The sequence below is a fragment of the Euleptes europaea genome, chromosome 12 (genome assembly GCF_029931775.1).
Source record: "Euleptes europaea isolate rEulEur1 chromosome 12, rEulEur1.hap1, whole genome shotgun sequence".
NCBI lineage: Eukaryota > Metazoa > Chordata > Lepidosauria > Squamata > Sphaerodactylidae > Euleptes > Euleptes europaea.
In genome coordinates, this window is record NC_079323.1 from 42,084,501 (window position 1) to 42,108,662 (window position 24,162).

At 43.3% G+C, this 24,162-nt stretch overlaps 1 protein-coding gene across 2 annotated transcripts in view; it reads right to left on the bottom strand.

Moving 5' to 3' along the window:
- POU2F1 (POU class 2 homeobox 1) overlaps nt 1–24,162 on the bottom strand; it is a 131,286-nt gene that overhangs the window by 35,446 nt on the left and 71,678 nt on the right. For both annotated transcript variants that reach the window (XM_056858251.1, XM_056858250.1), the window contains exons 2-4: nt 10,429–10,497; nt 3,600–3,694; nt 325–378 (exon numbers count right to left, since the gene is read on the bottom strand). In XM_056858251.1, the coding sequence (XP_056714229.1) occupies nt 325–378; nt 3,600–3,694; nt 10,429–10,489 (210 nt within the window). In that variant the 5' untranslated portion in view covers nt 10,490–10,497. The remainder of the gene's footprint in view (nt 1–324; nt 379–3,599; nt 3,695–10,428; nt 10,498–24,162) is intronic.

Below are 24,162 nucleotides of genomic sequence, written 5' to 3' on the forward strand. Positions count from 1 at the left end.
GTATCATACACAGGGTAAATAGCTGGACCCCGCAAGAGCAGGGAACAGCAAGGAGCTTTAAAATGTAATCATTTACTAAAGTAGGAAAACCAAATCACGAATTATGGGCAAGGCTGACAATTTCATATTGGCGCCAATTCTGTTCAGCTTTCAAGAAAGCCAAACTGGACACAAGGATTTGGTTCTGTAACACAGCAGGAGAACTACTCATCTCGTATAAAACAACAACACTGATGTATCAAAAAATACTTGTTCCTAAATGACCTCTGTGAGTACTGCAAATTATTGGTTTGATGCAAATGCGCAAGGCACAGAAATTCTTACCTGTACATTTAAGGACTGGGCTGCAGCCTGTAAACTTGATCCAGTGAGCTGAACCTATAAAAATGATGTTGAATTTAAAAAACAAAAAAAGGACTTTGTAGACTTCAACTAGCTATAAAACAAAGTTTTGCAAACCTGTTAAGCAAAGACGATAATATGGGGGAATGAGAGTTTTGAAAAACCATTTATTATGTTTGGGAATGCCATCTTGACTTTGATCAAGTTAAGACAGAGCACATGCGGTAAGTCTGTTACCACCAGCAGCTTCTGTAAATGAGAACCTTTAAAAACTGGACTCTTTTCATCCAGACTGCTAAATCTTTAAAATACATAAAAATATTATCTCTGTCCCTTACATCACACAGTGAAAACACCATACAGTGGCAGAATACTCAGTCCCATGCCTCTTCTCACTTAACTACATCCTCTGTAAATCAGAACGGAGGGCAAGGCTGTCATATTCAGGGAGACACTTGATTATACCGCTGCTAAAATCTATTTGCAATTGGCAACCAGGGACTGCTTCATGTGCTACTTTTTCCAACAGAGAGATTACTTTCCAAAGTACTGGTTTCTAATCTATATGCCTGGAGAAGAGGCCCAAAGTCCACCATTCATATACTACACACTTGAAGCACAGATCAACCTCTAGATCAGAAAAAGTAAGTTGTAAAGGGGCCCTAAGTATAGCACTTCATCAAAACAGCCAATAAATCTAACACAGTAGACTGACATTTTATTAAAGGGGGAGGGAAGAGAGTCAGATATGGCAGAAGACCATTACCATACCACAATGCCTGTATTCCACACCACTGGGCTTAATGTTTAAAATACAAGCAGCAGATGGAACAATGAATTTTTTTTCATAGCTCATAGAAATACCACTTTACCTGTAACATATGTTACAGATGAGCCACATACGTGCTCAAAACTAGGTAACGCATGAAGGAATCAAGTGACAGGAGATGTGTTCTATGTAAAACAGCGGCATGTTCTACTTTACATGTGTTCTAGCACAGTTCTGAAAATTCAACACTACGTTCTACCAAGGTAACCTAGGCAGAGTAACACTGCAGGAAAGCATAACTCCAAGCATTTTTCAACATTTCTGGATTTCTGTCTGCAAGATTATTACATGCCATGTGTCACCAAGCAGACAATTTGTCTCCAAAAAACTCCTATCTCTAGTGCCAGCAACCAGTTTAATCTGCCTGCCCAGCAGTATTTTGAGATTTCAACTGTATTAATTGGAGAAAAGAGTCCAAAGCAGAATCATGCACAGCTGTCTCAGAGAATTGGCTAGCTTAACAAGCTACTAAATTTTGGCTACGTTCAACTCTTCGTTGCATGAGCATATGAATGCAGTCTTCTAGGTATAACATGCAAAGGCTTGGGAGCCTATTTCAACCAAAGGCCTGAAATTAACCGCTCAAGGACAAAAACTTTCTGATTAGATATTCTGAATGGAACTGTGGCATAAAACAGTGCAGTGGTAAGGCGTCTCTGGCTGTCGGGTACCACTGGAAACTGATCATTCTAGCTAAGTAGATAATACAATAGCGGCCACTTCAGAAATTTCAAATATTCACTAGCTCTTAGGAAGAGAGATTTTAAAAATATGCCTTGCCTCACTGCTCATCAACCCCCTTCACTGGAAGTCAGACAGCTTTGGATAATCATTTTGGGTATTTTCTACCCCCCAAAAGAGGAGAAAGATATCCAATTAAATCACAAAGCACTTAGATTTGCAGAAAAAAATGTGGTTTTGTCAATCCACATATCTGATAAACTTGACAAAAGGAAAAAAAATGAACTAAGTGCTGATTGCAGTGTTTGTAGACTGTAGAGCATTCTGGCTTCAACTGAACACAATAAGCTTTCCCCATCCACTGGCTTAGTGATCGAGATGCTATGGAATGTTTATGAACATCCAATTGCCTTGAAGATTAAAGAAAACCAGGCAAGCACACATGGTTTACGAACAGAGGGTGTGTGTGTGTGTGTGGGGGGGGTTCAGCGGAGAGGAGTCGGACATCATTACAGATGTGTGGGTCAGAAGCTGGACTGTGTGCATGTGTGAGAATGACATACATAAACAGTACAAGCATAGCAGTATTGAGCTTCTCCAGTATTTATTCTTTCTCCACTGTGCTCAGCTTCACTATTCCCCAACTGCTCCCCTCACCTTCAGTTTCTTGCCTTCTTACATCCATACTCACACTCCCAATATCCCATGATATTGCAGCAACAGGACCAGAGAAGGTGTACACAGATGAAAGACTGGGGCTACGCAGACTGAAATCTGAACCAGCTCCCATAGCTCCTGCTGGCATTATCAAACAAGCTAGAATACAGGACACAGGCCATCATCCCAGACAGCAATGCTACCCAAAGCAGAAGCCACGGTTAACCTCCATCCCCCATCCTTGAGTACATTATTCCCCCCCCCCAAAAAAATAAACAGATGTTATCCATTCCTAAAGGAAATAATGGAAAATGCTTCACTTGCCCAGAACCTCTGACTAGGGTTGACAACCTCCGGGGGGGGGGGGGTGGAGTTCTCAGAACCACACACACACACACACACCATGCCCACAACTCCCTCCATATGGCCCAATGAGATACTGTACTAGATAGGCCTGCTGACAAGTCCACAGTTCACTCGTTTTGGACAGAAAACTTAGAATCATAGAATCATAGAGTTGGAAGGGACCACCAGGGCCATCAAGTCCAACCCCCTGCACAATGCAGGAAATTCACAACTACCAATCCCCTCCACACCCCTAGTGACCAGAAGATGGCCAAGATGCCCTCCCTCTCATCATCTGCCTAAGGTCACAGAATCAGCACTGCTGACAGATGGCCATCTAACCTCTTCTTAAAAACCTCCAGGGAAGGAGAGCTTACCACCTCCCGAGGAAGCCTGTTCCACTGAGGAACAGCTCTGTTAGAAAATTCTTCCTAATGTCTAGACGGAAACTCTTTTGATTTAATTTCAACCCGTTGGTTCTGCTCCGACCTTCTTGAGCAACAGAAAACAACTCGGCTCCCTCCTCTATATGACAGAACTCTACCCCTTTCTTGGCTTTGGCTGCTTTTCTTTTCTTCTTCCAATGGGCTACGCAGCCCATTGGAAAGTAATTAATTCTTAAACTTGGTACATTTCAGGCATACCACCCTATTCTTGTGCATCTGCTCATGGGCTCAGCTTCGTATCTTGCAGAGAAAAGCTCCACTATGCTTACTTCTAAGTCTTGGAGTTTAAAACAACTTACCTGATGGAGGTGTCCAAGGAAGGCCTGGGCTGTAGAGATTGCCCCTGCGGCAGGCACAGTCTGTTTTTGAAAGTCCAGGCCATTTGTCTGTGTGCCTACAGGGATAGACAAATTATAGCCTATTAACATTCTCCCAAGACACCAATTCTGAAAAATCTCTGGATTCATTTTTTACTTTTGTTGCTGATTCATCAAAGTACTGGCACCAGAGCACAGCCAAATTTAAGAGCAACTGTTACCTTATGGGCTTTTTGGGCTCTCGGATCAACTAAGTGCATCACCTAAACGCTATCCATGTATCATGTTGAGACAGCCAAGAGACAGAGAGAAGCAATTTCTATAATTGCCAAGTTTCCCACCCCTAGATAAAATCCAGGCAGCTTTTGGAAGCATTGTAACAACCTTCTATTTGGCACAGGTTATAGAAAGTGAAACAAACCCAAAGCCTTGGATTTTATGAAAGAGTTCCATGCATGCTGGATAGTCTCTGCCGTGGAGCACACTTTCACTAAAAATTCCATTTGTGGAAGGGCCAACTGAAAACCACTGATCTTGCGCAAACAGATGTTTTAGAGGAAAAGGAACTGTGCTCCATGGCAGGGACTATCTACTGGGCACATAACCCACTGACAGGATCCAAGCAAAGTAATTTAACAGAAGAAAGGTAGCTCCATGGGCAAAGTGGCCAGGGTAAAAGAGCGAGACACGTAGCAGGATTCACAACAAACATGAGAATGAAGATGAAAGAGAGGGAAACCAATGTTAAAACAATACAAGATGAGAAGTTATAAAAGAATGAAGATGTGTTTTAACAGTGCTGGGGGAAAAAACTTTAGTACTAGGGTAACTACAGGAAAACAAGGATAAAGCAGAACCTAATATACCACTAGATTACAATCTGAGAAGCAAGAATTGGCATAGACATGATTGGAAAAACTCTGAAAGTGAGCCTAAAAGGGGAAAAAATGGATAGAATGCAGAAGTCCCATTACCAATCCACAAGAATATCACTACGAGAACAAGATCTCTACATGAAGCATTTTTATGATATTGTTGCACATGAATATTGCACAAGATATTAATGAAGGTAACTGAATTTTCAACTTGATGTAAGGGCTCCTTCCATATTTTTCTATAGCTTTCAATTGAAACGATTTTAAATTCCATGCTTAATTTTATAACACCTGGTAGCAAGGGCTTTCCTCTGCCTCCACACAGGTAAATCTATTAATACAACTGACTATATTTAGTGTAATCATTACTGATCTCATTATTTTGTATAAATGAGCCTTTGTTTATAGGTTCAGAACTAGAAGAGGTAACTAGAATTCTCCGGAGTAGAATGTTTATGGGCATATTTAAATTATTTTCACTGCACTGTTCAGCATGGTACTAGCTTTGATAGTGAAAGAGTTCACATTCTGGATATTCTTATAACTTGGAAAAAGGACTCTGATAAGACTGACTAAGAAATAACAGGTGACACCAATTTATTCCTGATGTCCGAAAGCTGTGATCCAAAAGAAAGGGAATTCTGCCAGTGGCCAACTGATCATAGTCTATAGAAAGTGAATTAAGACAAACAAATATAGAATGTATACTAAGACAAACAAATATCTTGATATTAGAGAAGTGATACCCTGACAGCAGAGTTGTCAGTCGACTATTCTTTCATGGTCTGGCCATTTTGATGGGTTTTTTTAAAGGGAGGGGGGAATTAGTAGCTAGATAGATTTAGTTATAATGATGCGGGGGGGGGGGGAAACGTACAGGATGAGGAGCTAATTTCTCATTCAATGTTTATGCATACATGAGTTGGGCACATATGCATACTTCACAAAAGTTCTCTATGCATATATGCAAGACGTCAAAAGGAAGGCCAAACACCAATCTGCTTGTGAGTGCTGCTGCTCTTGAACATGTGGGTCACCCAACATTCTCCAGCATGGTTGGGCTAACTGCAGCCCAACGCTAACAACAGAGTGGTAGGAGTTGCCCATTGGGTACTAATCACCATACTGCTGACTGACCACCCTGTTTCTGGCCATCAGCTGCCGCTGCTCACAGGCAGCTGATGGGGTGGCAAAGGGTCAGACTCCCAAGCCCTCACACCATCTACCCTATACAGCTGCCAATGGCACACTGTGCACCTAGTCCAGTTGCTACTATTCAGGGCATAGCAACAGGCAGCGGACAGGGTAAATAGCTGGTGGTTAAGACTCCCCGCCCCCGTTTGCCTCTTCCTACCATCTAGAATCATGCTGTGGCTGAATGAAGCAGCCACCAAGATAGTACAAGGGGGAGTAGAGAATATCTGGATGTGTGTATGCATATTAGTGGGAAGAAGAGCACGTGAGAGAGAGCCAGTGTGGTGTAATGGTTACGGTGCTGGACTAGGATCTGGGAAACTCAGGTTTGAATCCCCACTCTGCCATGGAAGCTGGCCGAGTGACCTTAGTCCAATCACTTACTCAGCCTAATCTACCTCACAGGGTTGTTGCCGGGTATAATGGAGGAGAGGAGAATTATATAAGCAGCTTTGGGTCACTAGTGGAGAAAGATGGGGTACAAATGAACTAACTAAATAAATTCAAACACGTGTGCAATGGGTAAATAGAATCAGATGCTTATTTTTAGTTGTATTCATATGCAGATTTTGAGTAGTATGCAGTGTGTAGTAAAGTTGGCTCGCTTTCTCAAATGATGTCTTTTTCATAGTTTTTGACTTTGCTACTGCAAATTCACTCTCTAGTACAACAGTCACTCAGATTTAGTGTTTCCCATCTGTATAATGGGTCAATGTCTTCTAGAACAGCTTTAATTAATGTCTTAACAATGACAATTTCTTAATAATAACAACATGGAGGCTGTACATGTAGCTTGATTTGTAGGCTGTGCTCACCTGTTTACATTTAGCTTTCGCTTTGTGCTTGTGATAAGATTAAGTGTGGCTTCTACAGGGATGATGTGTGTTGTTTTGGTACCATATATGGATGTACTGCTTGGCGGCAGGGGACTTATAATATCAGGCGATTGGAGTGTCTTTTTTTTCTGTGAGCTTCATTTCCAGAGGCACAGGGCCTGCCCATCGACTCCCAAGGGGCTCTGCCTCACTCACCCTCTGACCATCACCCCCCCAGGTTCCCCCTCCACAGAAATCCTATGAGAGACACTTCGAGAGAGAGATTTCGAAAGTGTACTCATAAACTAAGCAAAGGGGGACAGAACAGGCATACTAATAGGATATGATAAATGTACCTGTCATACTCAGTATATTATCCTACAGCATTGGCACTTCCTAATGCAAACACACAAAAACAGGAAAAGACTTCTTCTCTGCCACTCCAGACTACATCTAATGGTCTTAAGTTACAGAAGGGTAAAGCGGTTGACCGTCAGAAGAAATTTCCTGATGGAAGGGGTGCTCTCCCCTTTGCTGGAGGTTTTCAAGCAGAGGTTGGTCAACTATATGTTAGGAATGTTCTAGCTCTGGATTTCTATGCCGAACAGGGTACAGGACTAGATGGCCTTTTCTAATTCTAACTCACCCACCACAGGCGGTTCATGTGTACACATGCAAAGTAAGAGTCTGGTTACGGTGATGCAAATAATACGGGTAAACCCAAATGCACTTTATTTTCTGATTTTAAGTGATACCCTGTGAATGGCTGGATCTAGTCGCCCTGTCTTTTGAGAGAAATATTTTGAAACTAAGATCAGAGTTTGAACGACACAGAGCGTGAATACTTCTGCATGACATTTTAATCACATTTAATGACAGTAGCTTGTATCCAATGAGATCTGCTTGTGAAGTGGAATTTGCACAGGATTTTCCTGCTTTCCTCTCCTACTGCAACCTACTAAATCCTCCTAAAATTTTGTTCCTGAAGGTCGAGGAGATCTGCAGTAGGTAGACGGAAATCAGCAATCATATGATTCCAGCCTGAGAGATAAACTGATATTTCCACTCTTTCATCACGGCCACCATGAGAAGACTACTGAATCTTCTTTTATCACACTCAGAATAAACTAGTATCTGCCCAACATCTAGGATACAGATCACAGTCTCTTTTTGCCTATTTATGTAGCTTTAAGCACTCCCTACCCTTTCATACCCTTTTTACTGTCCCATGGGCAGAAGCTGGTCTTCAGAAAAGTGCCAGCTTCTTCATGGTGGTGGTCACGCCACTGTTTCTACTATCCTTGTCACTTTTATGCAGCTGGTGCCACCATGCTCTAAATTATTTTCCTACTAAGTTCATGCCAGCCAGGATAATAGGAAATAAGCTGGGTAGGTAAGGAGAATACACATGTGTAGTTGTTGATCAGTCATTCATAGTTGTTGATAAGTCATTCAAGTATCTTCTAGAAGAAGTTGGTTTTTATATGCCAACTTTCTCTGCCACTTAAGGAAGAATCAAACTGGCTTACAATCTAGCGCTTCCTGTTATATTTCCTAAAAACATCAAAGGATGCTTGCATAATTCCTCAGCAATCACAATGCGATTTCCCTTCCTGTTCCACCTGAACCCATAGTAGCCCAATCACCTAGAAAGTTATGTGGTTGCTGCTGCTCCTTAAAGGAGTGAAAGAGGATAAACACACTATTCAGAGCTGGTTTGCCCCAATGACTAAATCTAGTTGATATTAACTATTCTAGATCCCTCAGGATAAAAGGTATTTAGTAAACTATACATGAGCCACTTTACGAACATGTCTTAAGTTTCCAGAAGTGACACTATTAACTTGAAATCATGTTAATTTTAGAGAGAGACAGCTAAGACACCTGCTCAGTTACCATGTTTCCCCTTCATAAGGGACCTCTTAACTTTACCTCTGAGAAAAATGTTATAATCATGGCCACTATTTTAATACCTGGCAACCCCAATTCTCACCCACGTGCAAAGTAAGAGTTTAGTAGCATCTTAGAGATCAACAAGATTTTGGGAGTATCCGCTTTTGAAAGTCAAAACTCCCTTTGTCAGCTTTGACTATGGAAAGCTCATACTCTGAAAATCTTGTTGGTTTCTCAGGTGCTACTGGACTTGAATCTATCTGTTCTATTGCAGACCAACATGGCTACCCTTTGAAGTTACATGCAAAGTAAATTTCCTTCCAGTTTGTTTTGGACAATGTCATGCTCCCAACCAATTCTAGGGTGATTCAATTTCCAGTATGGCCTGTGGTTCCTAATATATCACAAAACAAATGTCTTCACAGAACAGATACACAGACCTAAATGTTTAAGCTGAATCCTAAGTACTCTTACCAGACCAAAATCAAACTGAACACAGCAGGACCTATTTTTAGTAGACATGTTTGGATGAGATTGTAAACTGCTTCAAGCAAGACTGGAAAAGTAGGATAAAGATATAAATAAACAAAGCCTGCTTTTCTGAACCTTGGAACAATCGCTTCCTTTACCCATTTAATTCACAATGTGGGCATTTCTAAAAGACTATGTAGGGTAACAAATGAAGGACAAATGAAGGACAAATGTAGAGGAAGTTACCGAGAACTAGTTTATCAGTGCAGGCTGAATTGGGCAGCATTTTATCAAGAGTCTTGCTTCCCAATATATCACAAACAAGATTACCAAACATATTGCTACCCCCCAAAATGCAGAAAACCACCTTAGAAAAAAGCTACTGTCAAACAAGAAAAGTGGCTTTCGTCCGGAGAAAAATGGAACAGTATGCTGAACAGAAATAGGGGAAACAGTTTTATTATTGAAAAGAATTAGAAAAATTGAGATATATATGAGAACGGAGCCTTGATTACTTACCATGAAGGCTCCTCTCCTGAGGTGAAGGGCGTGGGTTGTTTTCCTTGTTCCATCCGGGAAAGGCAGGACTAAAATCTAACTTCCTGTCCCCCCTGGTGGGAAAACAGCCTGCAGAAGTCCAGTTTCCTCCTGCCTTCTAAGGGGAAGCAGGCTCTGTAGCACAGCTCTGTGATTTAGTCAGTGTAGGGTAATTATTATATTCTATTCTAGCCTATCTGAGATACATATGAGAACAGATGGCTGTGCAAAATCAATGATAACAGGAAGTGTATGCAAAATATGGGCACCATCCAAATGCACTGGTTACAGATTAGCCCCTTACCTTTACAGTCCCATAGTACAAACTTCATAGTAAGACCTTCCCTAAAGGCTAATAATTTTAAATTTCAAAGTGTGTTGTTACCTACACTCAAAGACATGCACATTTTGCAAGGCCCCATCATCATTGACAAAAATACTATGAGCATACTTGTGGTGGACTCAGCTCACAAGCAGTGATAGCATCAATAACTTCGGGAAACAAACTATAAAATACCCCTAGGCAACTAAACCATCTGGAGCAAAAGCAAACTGTGGCACTAGTAATGAATATTAAGGTAAGGAGAAAATTGAGAAACGGGAGCATTTGATAGGTTACGGCACAACACTGTCTACCTTTACACGATACCTATTCTACCCAGAAAAAGTTAGGTTGTCCTTTTTCTACTACCAGGAAAGCGCCAAGTGGACAGTGTTGGTGTTGACTCTGCTTCCTAGACAGAACAATCTGTCCAATAAGGGGGTGAAAAAGACTTTGGGGACACAAAATCGTTTACTAATACTATTAAGCATCTATTATGGTGTATAAGCTAGGCACGATAATGAACACAAATACCATGCTTAACTAGGAAGCTTATGACAATGTCAAGAACCAAACAACTCCATCTTCTCCCCCTTTAATCTTATAGCTGTTTTGTTTGTTAAAAAGCCATCCAACAATCAATTATCTTTTTCAAATCCATAGTTTCATTATAAAGCCAGATGACAGCACCATCTCAGTCTTACCTGTGTCCCCATCCCCACTCTCCATTTTTACAGGTTTACTGGTTTCTGACGGAGTGTTCATTCTTGAGTCTGCATTAGAAACAAAGGTAAAGGTAAAGATCCTACCAATCCTATCTGTTCTACAGTACAAAACATCAAACACCACACTGGATCAGCAAATAGTACACATTAAGTCAAACTCAAAATGCAGTTGTTGGGGATACATCAAGGAAATATCAAAAGGAACCCAGAAAACTAGGTCACAGAAATTTTTAGCACCACTGCAAAACCCTTTGAAATAATTATATTCAGTGGGCTGGAGGGGAAAGGCATCCACTGAAGATGCTTCATAAAAGCTTGTTTCTTCATTTGTTGCAAGTACAATCAGTTAGCCAATCACAAAGGGCTAATGCCAGCACAGGCTCCCAACACCGCTCTGCCACTCTCAGGTGCCACGGCAGCCTTGCAGCAGCTGCCCATCAATGCAACTGAGGCGTAGGCCCCCATGCCAACGTGTTTGTGGGTGGTTCTGGGGGTGTGGCCAGAGTCAGTTGGTTCCCTAAGTCTTTTCAGCTTGGGAACTCCCCCTGTCAGAGGCTGAAAGTTATGCCAACAAAAAACTTGGTGTAGGGCACAGGCGCCAATTTTACTCAACAATCAAATGCCCACCCACTGCCATGGCCACGTCCACAAGGCCTGAAGCAGCTCAAGATGTTGAGCACAGGTGCAACCAATAGTCTCCCTCTCCTGTGACAATGAAGCCCCTCCACAGCACCCAATACTGCCCCTCCCCCAGCCCTACAAAACCCCTCGCTAGGACGCAGCTCAACTCACGAGGTAGGTGTATGGCACAGGACTCTGTCTTGGAGCTCCTTGTTGTGTGGACTTAGAGCAAGTGGCGAGGCATTTTGATGGCAGGCAAAGCACAGAAAGAGCTTAGCACTACTGGCTGAGCACTTTGCCTCAACACCCAACAGGGAGAGCAAAGTCCATACTCTCTGGCTAGCCTCTCCCATTTCAGAACCCAAACAGGTACCCAAACTCTGAGGGCAGGACCCAAATGGGCAGTCACATATTGACAGGTAAACAGGGACCTGGTTCCCAAACCTGCTTTCCTGTACTTTGTTCATGGCTGGGAGCTGCCCCGGCAACGCTACCTCCCACACCCAAGTCCAGCAGCACTGCGGGCAAGAGGAGGCGGCAGGAGCTGTGCCCTCCAAGCACCATGGCCCTTCACACACAAGGGGGGGTTGGTGAATGGGGAGTGTTCTGGGACAGCTGCAGGGGAAGGTGGCCGACTTTTCCGCTCCGCACTGGGATGTAAGCTTACTCCTTTGCCAGGGCGCCTGCAAACAGGGCACTTTGTTGCAAGGGGTGGTGGTGGAGCCCTTCCATTCTAAGTGGAATAGGTTGCCACACAACCATTGAACTAATTCTCTTACTGGAACAGAACCCAGTAAGGTGCATGGATTATTAGGACTTGCTGAGCGCTTCAACACCGGACAGGTGAACGTGGTTTGCATTGCGCCAGCCTGTGTCTGGGGGGGGGGGGGGAGTTGCGGTAGAGTTTTGCCCCATGGGCCACGGAGCGGAATCCCTGGCAGCCTGTACAGACATGACTGCATGCAGCTAGGCACTCCTGGCTGCTTGCTGTCGATGCATGTTCCTCTGTTTTGCTCTCCTGCAAGTGAGGATTCAACAGGGAGGCCTCTGGGCATGGCTATTGCTGTTCCCCGCACCCATGCACACACACTCTGCATCTAGGCAGCCCTTCCAAGTTTCACCTGCGGCTCCACCCCACTTAGACGCATGCCATGCCAGGGAAGGCCCAGCCTATATCTCCATGGCCCCAGAAAGATGGCAACTTGAGTCATCAGACCTCACCAGGATTTGCACTTCAATAAAGTCTAGCTTGTGCCACAACCATGCCTGCTTGTTTGGTTCCAACTGCATGACAGGAGCCCCCGGCCCCACTACCACCCCATCTTTGACTCCCCCTGAGGGCTGCCTGAAGATAAGTCCACGAGGGAGGGCTCTTGAGTGGCTGTGGACGGTTGTGAAGGTGCCAGATGACCATCATGGTCATCTGTCAAACATCGCAGGGTTGCGGCAGTACCTCCAAGGCTGACCTCATACTTGGTCCCCCCCACACACACTTACCTTGTCGGCTGTTTTGTGAAAGGGGGATAGGTCAGGGGGTAGTCTGGGTGAATGAGACTCTGGTGTAGTGGCAGACTAGGATCTGGGAACCTCAGGTTCAAAGCCCCACTCATGCCATGGAACCTAGCTGGGTGACCTTGGGCCAGTTGCACAGGCTCAGCCTAACTTCACTCACAGGGTTGGTGTGAGGAGAAAAGGGAGGAGAGGAGGATGATATAGGCCACTTTGGGTCCTCCCTGGGGAGAAGGATGGGATATGACTACAGTAAATGAATGAAGTAAATAAATGTGTGCCTGCTCTAGGAAAGGGGAGCTCTGTCTCCCGGGGAAGACATCCATGGAGGTTATCACTGAGGGGGCTGGAGATGGCAGGGTACCTGGAGTCAACGGCTAGGAGAGAGGCAATGCAGTGGGCAGACTCGATGACTTTGGAGGGGAGTGGGGAGAGCACGGGTAGGGGAGGCAGGCAGCTGACTCAGGTCCCGGATGCTGTAGTGGAGAACTCTGAGCCCTTGCTGGGGTGGCAAATGAGAGGGAGCTGCTAGAGACCTGTCGTGGGGGAGGGATGCTTTCTCCTGGGACACAAAGGTTGGCAGCATCTATGGCAACAGCTGCCAGGCATCTGAAGGGGCTGCTGGATGTGGCAAGGGACATCATGGACAGCCAGGTGCGCACTAAGAGGGGATGTACTGAAACAAATTACAAGACCACCTGTTGGGAACAATGGGAAAAGCTGGAAAGCCCATTGGATATACTGGAAGCTCAGAAGGCCAAGTGACTTGCATGGGCTCCACTGAAATAATTTATTGCACACAAAACTTACAATGAGAGCATAATGGATTTAGAATGACGGACTCTGGGCACAGACAGATTGCTCTGGGACTGGAACGACAGTGCCCAGAGAGGAAGGATGGTCATTCCAGGCCCAGAACACTTCTGCTCCATTGAGGAGGCTATTGGGGAATCTGTTGGCGATGCTGCATGACCCCACATCTGAGCACACCCCAGAGGCCCTCTCTCCTGGTCCGCTGCTGGTGGGGATAGTCATGGGGGTGGCTGGGGGTGCCCTCAGCAGTATGGCTGGGCTGCTGTGAGGTAAGGCTGCCAGTGAGCAAAGGATATCTGCAACTGCACAAACTCTCCTCGACATCTCCCTGTACCCCTTCCCAGGAAAGGGCACCCTTTGCACCGTGTGGGTTGAAGGCCTGCTCGGGCTCTCTGGGAGAGGGGAGTTGCTGGGGCCCTCGCCAATTCTGTCAGCTGCCCAGGGATTTGTGACAGGACTCGGTCCCTTTAAGGGTGGGGTGGGGGGTATGCCGCAGACAGGGAGCCAGCATCCTTGGCTATGCTCCTTCTCGCCCCTGGGCTGTCACATGCGCAGGGCCATGCTCCTGGGCCTGCTGGCCCCGATTGGTTCTGCCTGCCCTATCTGTCACAGCCCAGCCATCGCAACAAAACACCTGGCTGGGATGCTATGGCGCGGTTGGTGGGGACGATGACATAGCTAAGGCCTCAAAATCCCAACTACAAACACTTTTTTTCCTGCCAGCTACTCTCTAGTCAGGCAGCCCTTAGGATTGCACTGCCCAGGAAGTTCCCTAACACTGCTGCAGCAGATGAAAAGGCACTGAGCAGAAAAGTGCTGCTCTTTTCTGTTGGATATGCACATTCTGAGCTCCATTTCAGAGGGGAAGATCTTTGCACCTAAAAGCTAGCTCCAGAATTTGTCAAATCATAGGTCAGAGCAGCTGCGGAGCCCATACGAGTGACACACAAAGACCATGAAGTAGTAAACGAAGGCTTAATTTACCTTTAAAGACTTTGAAACAGGATTAGAACAAGGGGGGAAATCAATCATTATTTATGGCAAGTGGCAAAAGATGAACGAAATCACCTAGAAGAACTTTGACATATCCCTAAGACTGTCATTCATCATACTCAGCATTCTTGCTGAACTGTAATTCAGTTGGTATAAGATCAGACTCCTTTCTGCAAATTGAACTGGAGCTTGTCAGTATAACACAATGTTAATGAAGAACACAATTGTTGCAGCCAACAGATTTATTCTCATTACAGTGTACTATCAATTCTCAGCCTTCTTCAACTAGTGTAAATCTCTGAATTTTTTCATTACTGCAAGAAATACAGACTTTAGAAATAATACGTAAAATGAAATACAGTGCTTCACATACTTCCTTACTTGCAGCTGTGCCAAATTTGTCAAGTTAAATTGTTGCTGCAATAGTTGACATCTTGAGGGGGAAGCATGACTGTATTTGTGGAGAAAGTCTTACCCTTCCATTCTTTCATACAATTTTGCTTATTTTGCATTGCAGATGAAGGGAGTAATAAAAACAAAAACATACATACATACACCCTGTTCTGGTTGCAAACTACTCCCTTGGAATAATAACTATATTACACAGAATTTAGATGAATCCTATTTAATTGGATTGTAATTGTCTAAGAGAGCTTTGCCCATCATGCATTTCCACTGAGGTACTGGTTCCCAGTTGTGGCCCACTGGTTAAGTGTAGGCACTGAAGGGCAGGCAAATCCTTCAAATCTCCAGGTGTTCTGAATATTGTCCCAGGCTTCTCTTATGTAACAAAGTAATAGAGGAGAATGAAAATAAGCAGCAACTAGCTAAAGAAAAAATCAATAGACTTTGCTGTACTAGGAGAAGACATCCTCAGAAAGCAGACTATGTTGGAACTATAATTAACATTCACCAGAAAAGTGGGCAGACAAGTACACATTAAAACATATATTAATACATGTATTGTGACAGATGGCTGACACCTTCTGGGAAGATATTAGCCAATACATAGAGGCAAACATTGGAAGAAGGGCACACTGGGGTGGAAAAGGAAAGGAAATAACTATGTCAAATCCACAATCAGAACATGAGAGTATTTTAAATTCCTAGGCATCAGCAAAACAAAAACACCTCTCTCAATAACCTGGTTCATAAAAGAAGTAGGATTTTTCATGCTGTGGACAGTTAGCAATAAGGAACGCCTGAAACTTTTAACCTACAGCAAGGAGCATCGGGCCAGACATCTTAACATTTAAAACTAAGCTGCTATTCTAAAAGACATGCAAAGCTTAAAAAGCGCAAGCTGGCAGCACAGTATTTTCCTCCATTAAGCTATTAGAGTTATCGAAGTGTAAGGGGTACACAGATTGGGTCTGGAGAGTGGGACCTAAATAAGAAATAAAAGGATAACACTGTGGGTGTGGAAATGTTGCCAATAGGGAGCCCTCATATTTTCTAGAAGAGTCAATTGCATCAGTCCAGCCTTTGAAATAACAGACAGGAGAGGAGACTTCAGCAACTACTGCTGCACCACAATGATTCACTGTAGTCCTGCCTGTGACTATATAATCTGCAGCACATATACAGTCTTCTGCCTCACAGGAAATTCTTCAGTCCCCCCAAAGAATAGCATGATATAAAGATCAATTGCTAGATGATTACAATCTTGGGGGATTACTGAGATGAATTATTTTTTCTTGTTAAGGTAGGAATGGACATACAAGCAATGGTTAATGAATTAGACACACCTACATTACACACACCAAGGCTAAAATATGCCCAAATACATGCTCTTTTTTCAGAAGTTTATGTGAAATCTTTTTTAAAAACCTCTTCCATAACAACAACAATAATAACAATAATGTGTGTATGTCATGTCAGTATTATATAGCTACTATAAAGGGCAAATCGTTTTACCACCCTACATCAACAACTTCATTATTTTTGAAGTTCCAGGTTTGTATTGGCAAAAAATATAGCAAGTTGAGACAGATTTAAAACAAAAACAAACCCCTGTGCCCATGGAGAAGGGTTTTACCTTAGGAAGGGTTTTACCTTAGGAGAAGGGTTTTACCTTAGGAAGCAAGATTATTATTATACTCCCCCCGCTGCATCTTGAATTCTGTCATAATTTTGCAAATAAAATAAAATGCTCTGTAAAAGGTGTCGCAGAGAAAATGCAGCCACCTCCACTTTCTCACATTTCTAAGCACTTGGTTGTTAGAGCAGGAGACGGCTATCCTGAGCTCCTCGAAGGAAAGGCAGGACAAAAAAAAAATAGACTGTTAAAGGGCAAACAGTATGTGATATTATGTAATGGACTATCATACTACACAATTTGCTACCACAAGATACAATGATGGGAACTACCTTTCATTGCTTTATAAGGTACCTGTATTCATAGTGGGTGCATTTTATCAATGACTATATGATATGACAGCTAAATAGAGCTTCTGTGAACACAGGCAATCGCCCTCTGAATACTTATTTATTCTCACCAGTGGGGACCCACTTTACTTTTCTCTCCTCCATTTTACCCTCACAATAACCCTTTGAGGTAGGTTAGTCTGAGAATGTGTGACTGGCCTAAGATTAACCAATAAGTTTCCATGGCAGAGTGAGGATTCGAACCTTGGTCTCCCAGGTCCCAGTGCAACACTCTAGCCACTATGCCACACTGCCTGGATACCAAGTGCTGGGGAGCAAGAACAAGGCAAAGCTATCACTCTCATGATCAGCTTTCAAATTCACAGACATCTTGGTGGTCACCAATGGGAACAGAATGTTGCGTTAGCTGAATTATCTTGTGTAACAAGGTAATTCCTGCTATTCTGGACTTCCCTTACATTAAACAATGTATCAACCCAGGCAAAATGTATTATTTTAAACTGCTGGGCTCAGCTACTATAATTTTCCTAGAAGAGGTTTAAAAACATCAAGGAGAAATTTATTTTATGTATTCCCAAGCAACATAAAATGTCATACACAGTGCCAAAATACTGCTATAATCTAAAAGTACAAGAATCAAAACCAAAGCAAGGACTGAAAGCACCAGGTGCTGAGCTGGTCATATTCTGGTGAGCTGATATAAAAATGAATGTCGTTTTTACTAACGTTAAAGAGAGCTCCGGCGTCCCCATAATACAGCTACAAGGGCAGTTATCAAAAATTAATCAGCATTTCCAAACACGTATGAGCAACTATAAGAATGGATCTGTTATTATTGATAAGCTTATAAATCCACCTAACGCTTATGCACTGACGAAGGTGTGTCATGAGATATAAAGAATTCACTAAAGGCAGAGTGAGAACCCTCTGTACCAAATGCTTCCCAACATCCTTACTGCATTGTCTTACTGCAAAGTTGAGTCTGAATGCACAGGGAAGAGCTGTGCATCTTGAAGTAAAGATATTGCAAGAGTTCAGTTTGCTTTGCCATCATTTGACTCTAAATCTTTTGATTATGAAGTCTTAAGATACTACAGGCTAGAAGCCCTAAAGATAAAGGATGGACTCGGCAAAATCTTAATAGCCTATACATCAGTTTACAATATATAAATATTTTTTTAAAAAAACATGCAAACACAACTAAAATGCTGTTAATGGTTCAGCAGGAAATACTGTACTGCTCACGATCACTACTAGAAGAGGTATCAGAAACACCGACTGTGCTAGCAACCTTGTTTGCCACTAAACATTGGGGCTGTTTGCATCACCTACACCCACACAAATATACCACTCAGGATGAATTGATCAAGCCTGTAAGTCATCATGGATGGAGCTTTCTCCCTCTCAAGTGTCATTTTAGAGAGAAAGGCACAGGAAAACAAAACCCTACTTCGGTCAAAAATCAAGCATTTTTTCAGATTTAAATCCCACAAGCATCTGCCCTGAGTGCTGCTTGAAGCTGGAGCAACTCTAGTCCTTCCCAAGCAACACAGCAAGATTCTTCTGAACATAGAAAAATGCACAACCTAGGAGGCAAAGCTATCACATTAGTGGTAGTTCTCCAGCCTTCCACCCGCCTCTCTCAGTCCTGCATATGTGATTAAGCACCTATGCATAGTCAATCTTCACAACCGCTATTTCCATATTAAACACTTGCAAGAGTCGGTCCAACTGGTACCCACCTAGAACGTAGTCGCTGCAGTCCAGCATAGCTGTGCAATCCTCTGCAGATTCGGATAGTCCAAGGAAAGGGGGGGGGGGAAGGAAACACTATTTGTAAAATAAAAACCTACACTACTGCTCTTAACGGAACAAGAAAGGGAGGGGGTGGGGATAGAGAAACACAACTTCGGTTACACCATAGCAATCTTCTACTGAACAGAGAAACTTCAGTTGCTCTGTGGAGTTTTAGTCTCTCCTACTAGCTGTGTCTGACATTGTCAAGGCGACTGAAGCATGAAAAGTTCCCCTTTTTTAATAAAATAGAAACAAAGATTGCAGCTGGCAGTTTCCATAATGAAGCTTAATCAGTATGCGCCTGATTAGGGCCTTATGCAAATCTCCCCTCGTTAGCACAGCAGCCAGCACTTTGAAGTCCATGAACAATTCATTTGCAGAGTACACTGAAAGCGCTCCCTGCATAATTTAAATCATGATATAAATATTTATCAGCTCATTTGCATATTAATTGGCAGTGTATGAAGGGAAAAATTATCTCCCAAGTGCCAGCATAATAATTAGGGAACAAAATGAAAATTTCTTCCAATAGCTTTCCTTCTCAGACCTAACTTGAGCACAGTACCATGGGGGAAGTAGGGAGGGGAACGAGGCAAGATAAAATTCTGTTAAAATGCCACTGAAATGACACGTACAAATTAGAAACAACTCTACAGACTTAAGCACCTTTAATCTTATTCCTGCTGGCAACAATGACTTCAGTAATAAAGGAGATTTGGAAAAGCTTTCTACACAATCCAAATAATCCCAAGAAAACAATTAGCAAGGTAGGAACTGAACACAGACCTGTCTTGACGATTGCCTGAACATTTATGTGGCATTTCCCAAATGCATTATATGACTTTTTAACAGTTCCACCAAGAAAAAGAGAGAGAACATTTTATGCAAGAACGAGCAGTAGTATAAAGCAGATAATTCGCATTCAGCGCTTTACCAACATAGCCCAATACGACCAAATACTAAGTAATATTTGAGCCCTTCAGATCCTCTAATGTGTCTCAAATAAAGATGCTATTATTGCATTAACTCATCTTTTTATGCATCTACCCAGGAAAACAAAATTTATTCCTAAATAAATCTTCTACAAGGATCTACCTGAGACTATGGTTGCAGCCTGTGGACCACCAGGAGCCTTTGGAAGCTCTGACAACCAAGCAAGAAGGAAGGAAGGAAGGAAGGAAACGTGATGGTTTATGTGAGGACCTCTCTCACAAAGTAGCTAACAAATTGAAACAGTGTACAGATTTTTTTTTAAATCGTACAAACTAAAAATCATGCATCGCCTCAAATGGCTGGATTTATGGAACAAGACATTTAACAGGACACTTCCGGCATCGACAGTCATGTTACGTGATTAATCATTTATCTCTTTAATTGGGTATTAGCCCTACTTTCCATTTCCATCTTATCCCTACATGGAATAGATGTTTTGGTCCAGACATACATTTTCCATTTACTAGCTACCCATTTCTCTTTTGGGTCCTTGCTTTTGCAGTCTAGAGCCTGGCTTGTCCCACTTCCTTTAGCTATTCTGTCTCCTATCCATTACACAGCATCTTCTCTTAATATCTTCACAACCCCCTCACCCCTGTGCTTAGGGTTGCCAGCCTCCAGGTAGTAGCTGGAGATATCCTGCTATTAATCTCCAGCTGATAGAAATCAGTTCACCTGGAGAAAATGGCCGCTTTCGCAATTGGACTCTATGGCATTGAAGTCCCTCCCCCCAAACCCTGCCCTCCTCAAAGCTCTGCCCCCAAAACCTCCCGCTGGTGGCGAAGAGGGACCTGGCAACCCCACCTGTGCTACTTCCTTTATCTTTACACCTCATGAGCCGTGTTCACAAGTTATAGTGATCACACATTCAATTCGTACACACTGTATACTTGTTTTAATTCTCTGTTACATTCAATGTATGTACAGCTGAATATGCAATATAAACCACATATTTATCCAGATACTAGTCCCTGTTTTCAATTGCAAAGTGTACACGTTAGCTTGTTCTTTCAATCAGATGTACATGCATTCACTGTAACATCTGAACAGGGCTTCTGCCACCTGCTGTTTCATTGGGTTTCTGTTCATTGCTTAACTTGCACTCTTCCTTCAGTCATCTTGTTTCTGAGTTCCCTGTTTCCTGCCTCATGAAACCTTTCCCAGGTTTCAGCATGCCTCAAATGACTACTCACATTCTTAGGGTCTATACGAGGGCACATATCACAGCCAAACTGACAACTTCCATTTCCTTCCAAGATGCTGGACTGCAAATCACTTTATTATCCAAGTAGCTATAACGTTCATGACCATCACACCAGTTCTCTACCAACTGATGTCAGAGGCTTCACTGTCATGAGGACAATACCATATAAGGCCCTGGGACTTCATTCATTCATTCATTCATTCATGATGTCGTATTTTCCCATCTGTTTTAAAAATGCACGTTGGAAAGTGGACAGAAAACCTATATTTCACAAAACTTTTGAAGCATTTTTATAGGGTTTTATTTTTTAAAAAAATTAAAGGGAGAAGTCTTCAGCTATTTTCCAGCAGTTTCCCTACACATATTTTAAAAACAGAAGTAGGAAAACCTGTTGTCTCAAATGGCCAATAAGGCAATCCTTGTACGTCCAAATTAGGTGAAACTTCACTTTCCAGCTAACCAACCTTTCCATTCTGAATTCCAGACAATACATTCCTCGAACTCCGTTCTCTTTAACTGAGGTGCTTAACGATAGCATTGACTCCCATATTTTCCTAACCATGTAACATCTGAAACAAGTTCAACACATGTAGTCCTGACTACTCCAAATAATGGCTGAATAGTTGCATTCAATTTTTATATTACAAACTGCCTGTTTTAATGGATGAATGCCAATAAAGGAGATTGTGATTGTGAAATTGTGACTTCTGTATCTGAGTTCCTCTTTCTCCTGTAGAAGCCATTGTCTACAAGTAATTGCAACACTGTGGTAGAGCACTTTGCAAAGTGCGCAGTGCAAAAAGGGCAAGAGCTCAGTGCCTGTGGATGTAATGATAGCCAATAGCACAGATGGTTTTAAGATGGGATTAGACATATTCATGGGAGTTCACTTCAGACCTGTGGAAATCCGTCTCTGAGATGTGGGGATGGAGGGGGAAAGTGTTTGCTCCATCAGGTAACTAGCATGATGTAACCTACTTAGATATGTGTTTCTTTTATTGGTTTAGATCTGTATCTCTTGCTGTGATGGCTATTTTCCATATATGCAATCTAATCTTTTGTAATAAAGTTTTTTTTCATGTCTAAGAAAGGAGACTATGCCTGAAATCTCACCTACACACTAAGGCTGCTCTTACACACTAAAAAACACGCACTTGCAGGGGGAACTAAGGTAGCTGGAAGCTCTGCCCTTTGTACTTGCTCAGAGGCAGCCTTACCGGGTTCCCCAAGGCTCTGGTTCACTGAGGGGTTGGGTTTTATATCTTGGGGTGGTGGCAGGAAAAGGAAGAGCGCTTTTACATGCAGGCAGAAACACAACATGTACGTCAGAACACACAGACCCAGGGTGGGAATTTGACAGTGATGATACTACTGCCACCAACAGCCCAAGACATGTCCAGATATGTTGCTCCCAGGGGATGGGGGACACCTAGGAATAGCTTAGGGGGAGAAATAGGCAAAAATCAACTCCCTGCACTCAGAAATTCTAGATAGGATCCAAGTGTTGTTTCAATTACTTGGTATTGTTATTTGTACTTAAAAACTGCTGCTGAACTACACATTACATTAAATTGAAAGAGCTCTGAGTTAAATTGAAAAGTAAGTGGGAATGTGTTAAGAAAAGTTTAATCCCCCTACTCCAAACAACAGGAATATTTCTTCTCCGATCTGTGTTTACTTACACTTTTCCTTCTCTGCCACAGTTGTTTAGTGCTGTCTTTCCATCAGCCATTTTTATCACATTCACATTTATCACTACTTGCCAGCACCTAGTCAAACACGGCAGTTTCTGGAGGGGGGAGGGAAGAGATCTTACTGACAACTCGAAGACGCTTGTCATCTACCACATCCAGAATAGTTGGGTCTTACTAAAGTGGGTGTGTTGACACATGCTGCGTTATGGGATATTTTAGAGCTTTTGGGGATTCGTATGTTTCTAGCAATTATTATCATCTGCCTTCTGATACCTGCCCCGGCGTCCTTTCTTTACGCTTTGTTCCCACTACCACCTCATCCTCCCATCTTTTCCCTTCCACATCTTACTTCTCTCCCCCCTTATACCCAATATTGGTAGGCTTGCCAACTTCCAGGTACTAGCTGGAGATCTTCCGCTATTACAACTGATCTCTAGCCGATAGAGTTCAGTTCACCTGGAGAAAATGGCCACTTGGCAATTGGACTCTATGGCATTGGAGTGCCTCCCCTCCCCAAACCCTGCCCTCAGGCTCCGCCCCAAAAACCTCCCACCAGTGGTGAAGAGGGACCTGGCAACCCTAAATATTGATTCTGACCTCCCTCTTGCCCTCCTACTGCATCTTCTTTCCTCAATTTGACCCCCCACCACCATCTCCTTGCGACTCTGCCTGCCTACCAATTCCCCCTTGCTGCTCTGCCTGCTTGCCCATCTCCCCCTCAGTTGGCAGGTCAGCCACTTGCACAAAAAAAACTGTATGGATGAGGCACTGCTGCTGCCTGCCTGCCCCAATGGTTCCCTTGCCCTGCCCACCCATTTGCCTCAAGCAGTGGGGGGTGGCAGCAGCCCCTCTCCTTCCCACTTGGCTCACAGGGTGGGGAGTGGCAGCTGCTTCTCCTCCTGCTCTGCCCTACCATCCACCTGCTCCTTGCCACTCTCCCTTTTCCTATCCACCTATAGCACTGCTGCCTCTGCCATTAGGCAGCAGCTCTAAGAGAGGTGCAGTCTGTGTATGGACAGACAGTGCTCCTCTGTTTGGGGAGTTTAGCCCCCTCCCCATTTCCCCTTTGTTTTGAGATTTTTTTTCTGAAAACCTGAGGGGTCCCCCCAGTTTGCTGGAAAAACTTCCCAGTCTTTACTTGGCACTGATCTGCAGATTTAAGTACCCACAGATGGGGGCATTTTGACTATTAGATATACTGATTGTTCCTAGATGCCATCTACTTCCCTGGCAAAATAAATCAACTGCCAGTGTGGTATAGGAGAGTCAGCGTGGTGTAGTGGTTAAGAGCAGTGGTTTGGAGCAGAGGACTCTGATCTGGAGATCCGTGTTTGATTCTCCACTTTTCCACATGAACTGGATTTGTTTTCCCACTCCTACACATGAAGCCAGCTGGGTGACCTTGTGCCAGTCACAGCTCTTAGAGCTTTCTCAGCCCTACCTACCTCACAGGGTGTCTGTTGTGGGGAGGGGAAGGTGATTGTAAGATGGTTTGAGTCTTCCTTAACTGGTGGAGAAAGTCGGCATATAAAAACCAACCCTTCTTCTTACTGTACTCAACAGATTATGGCTATGAACTGAATAGGCAGGCATGTAAAATGCAAGCGGGGAAAATGCATACAGAATAAACAGGAATGAAGACTAACCAGAGTGCTACTACCTGGGTATTACACTCTTCATGACTATTCTGTGATGACGGCA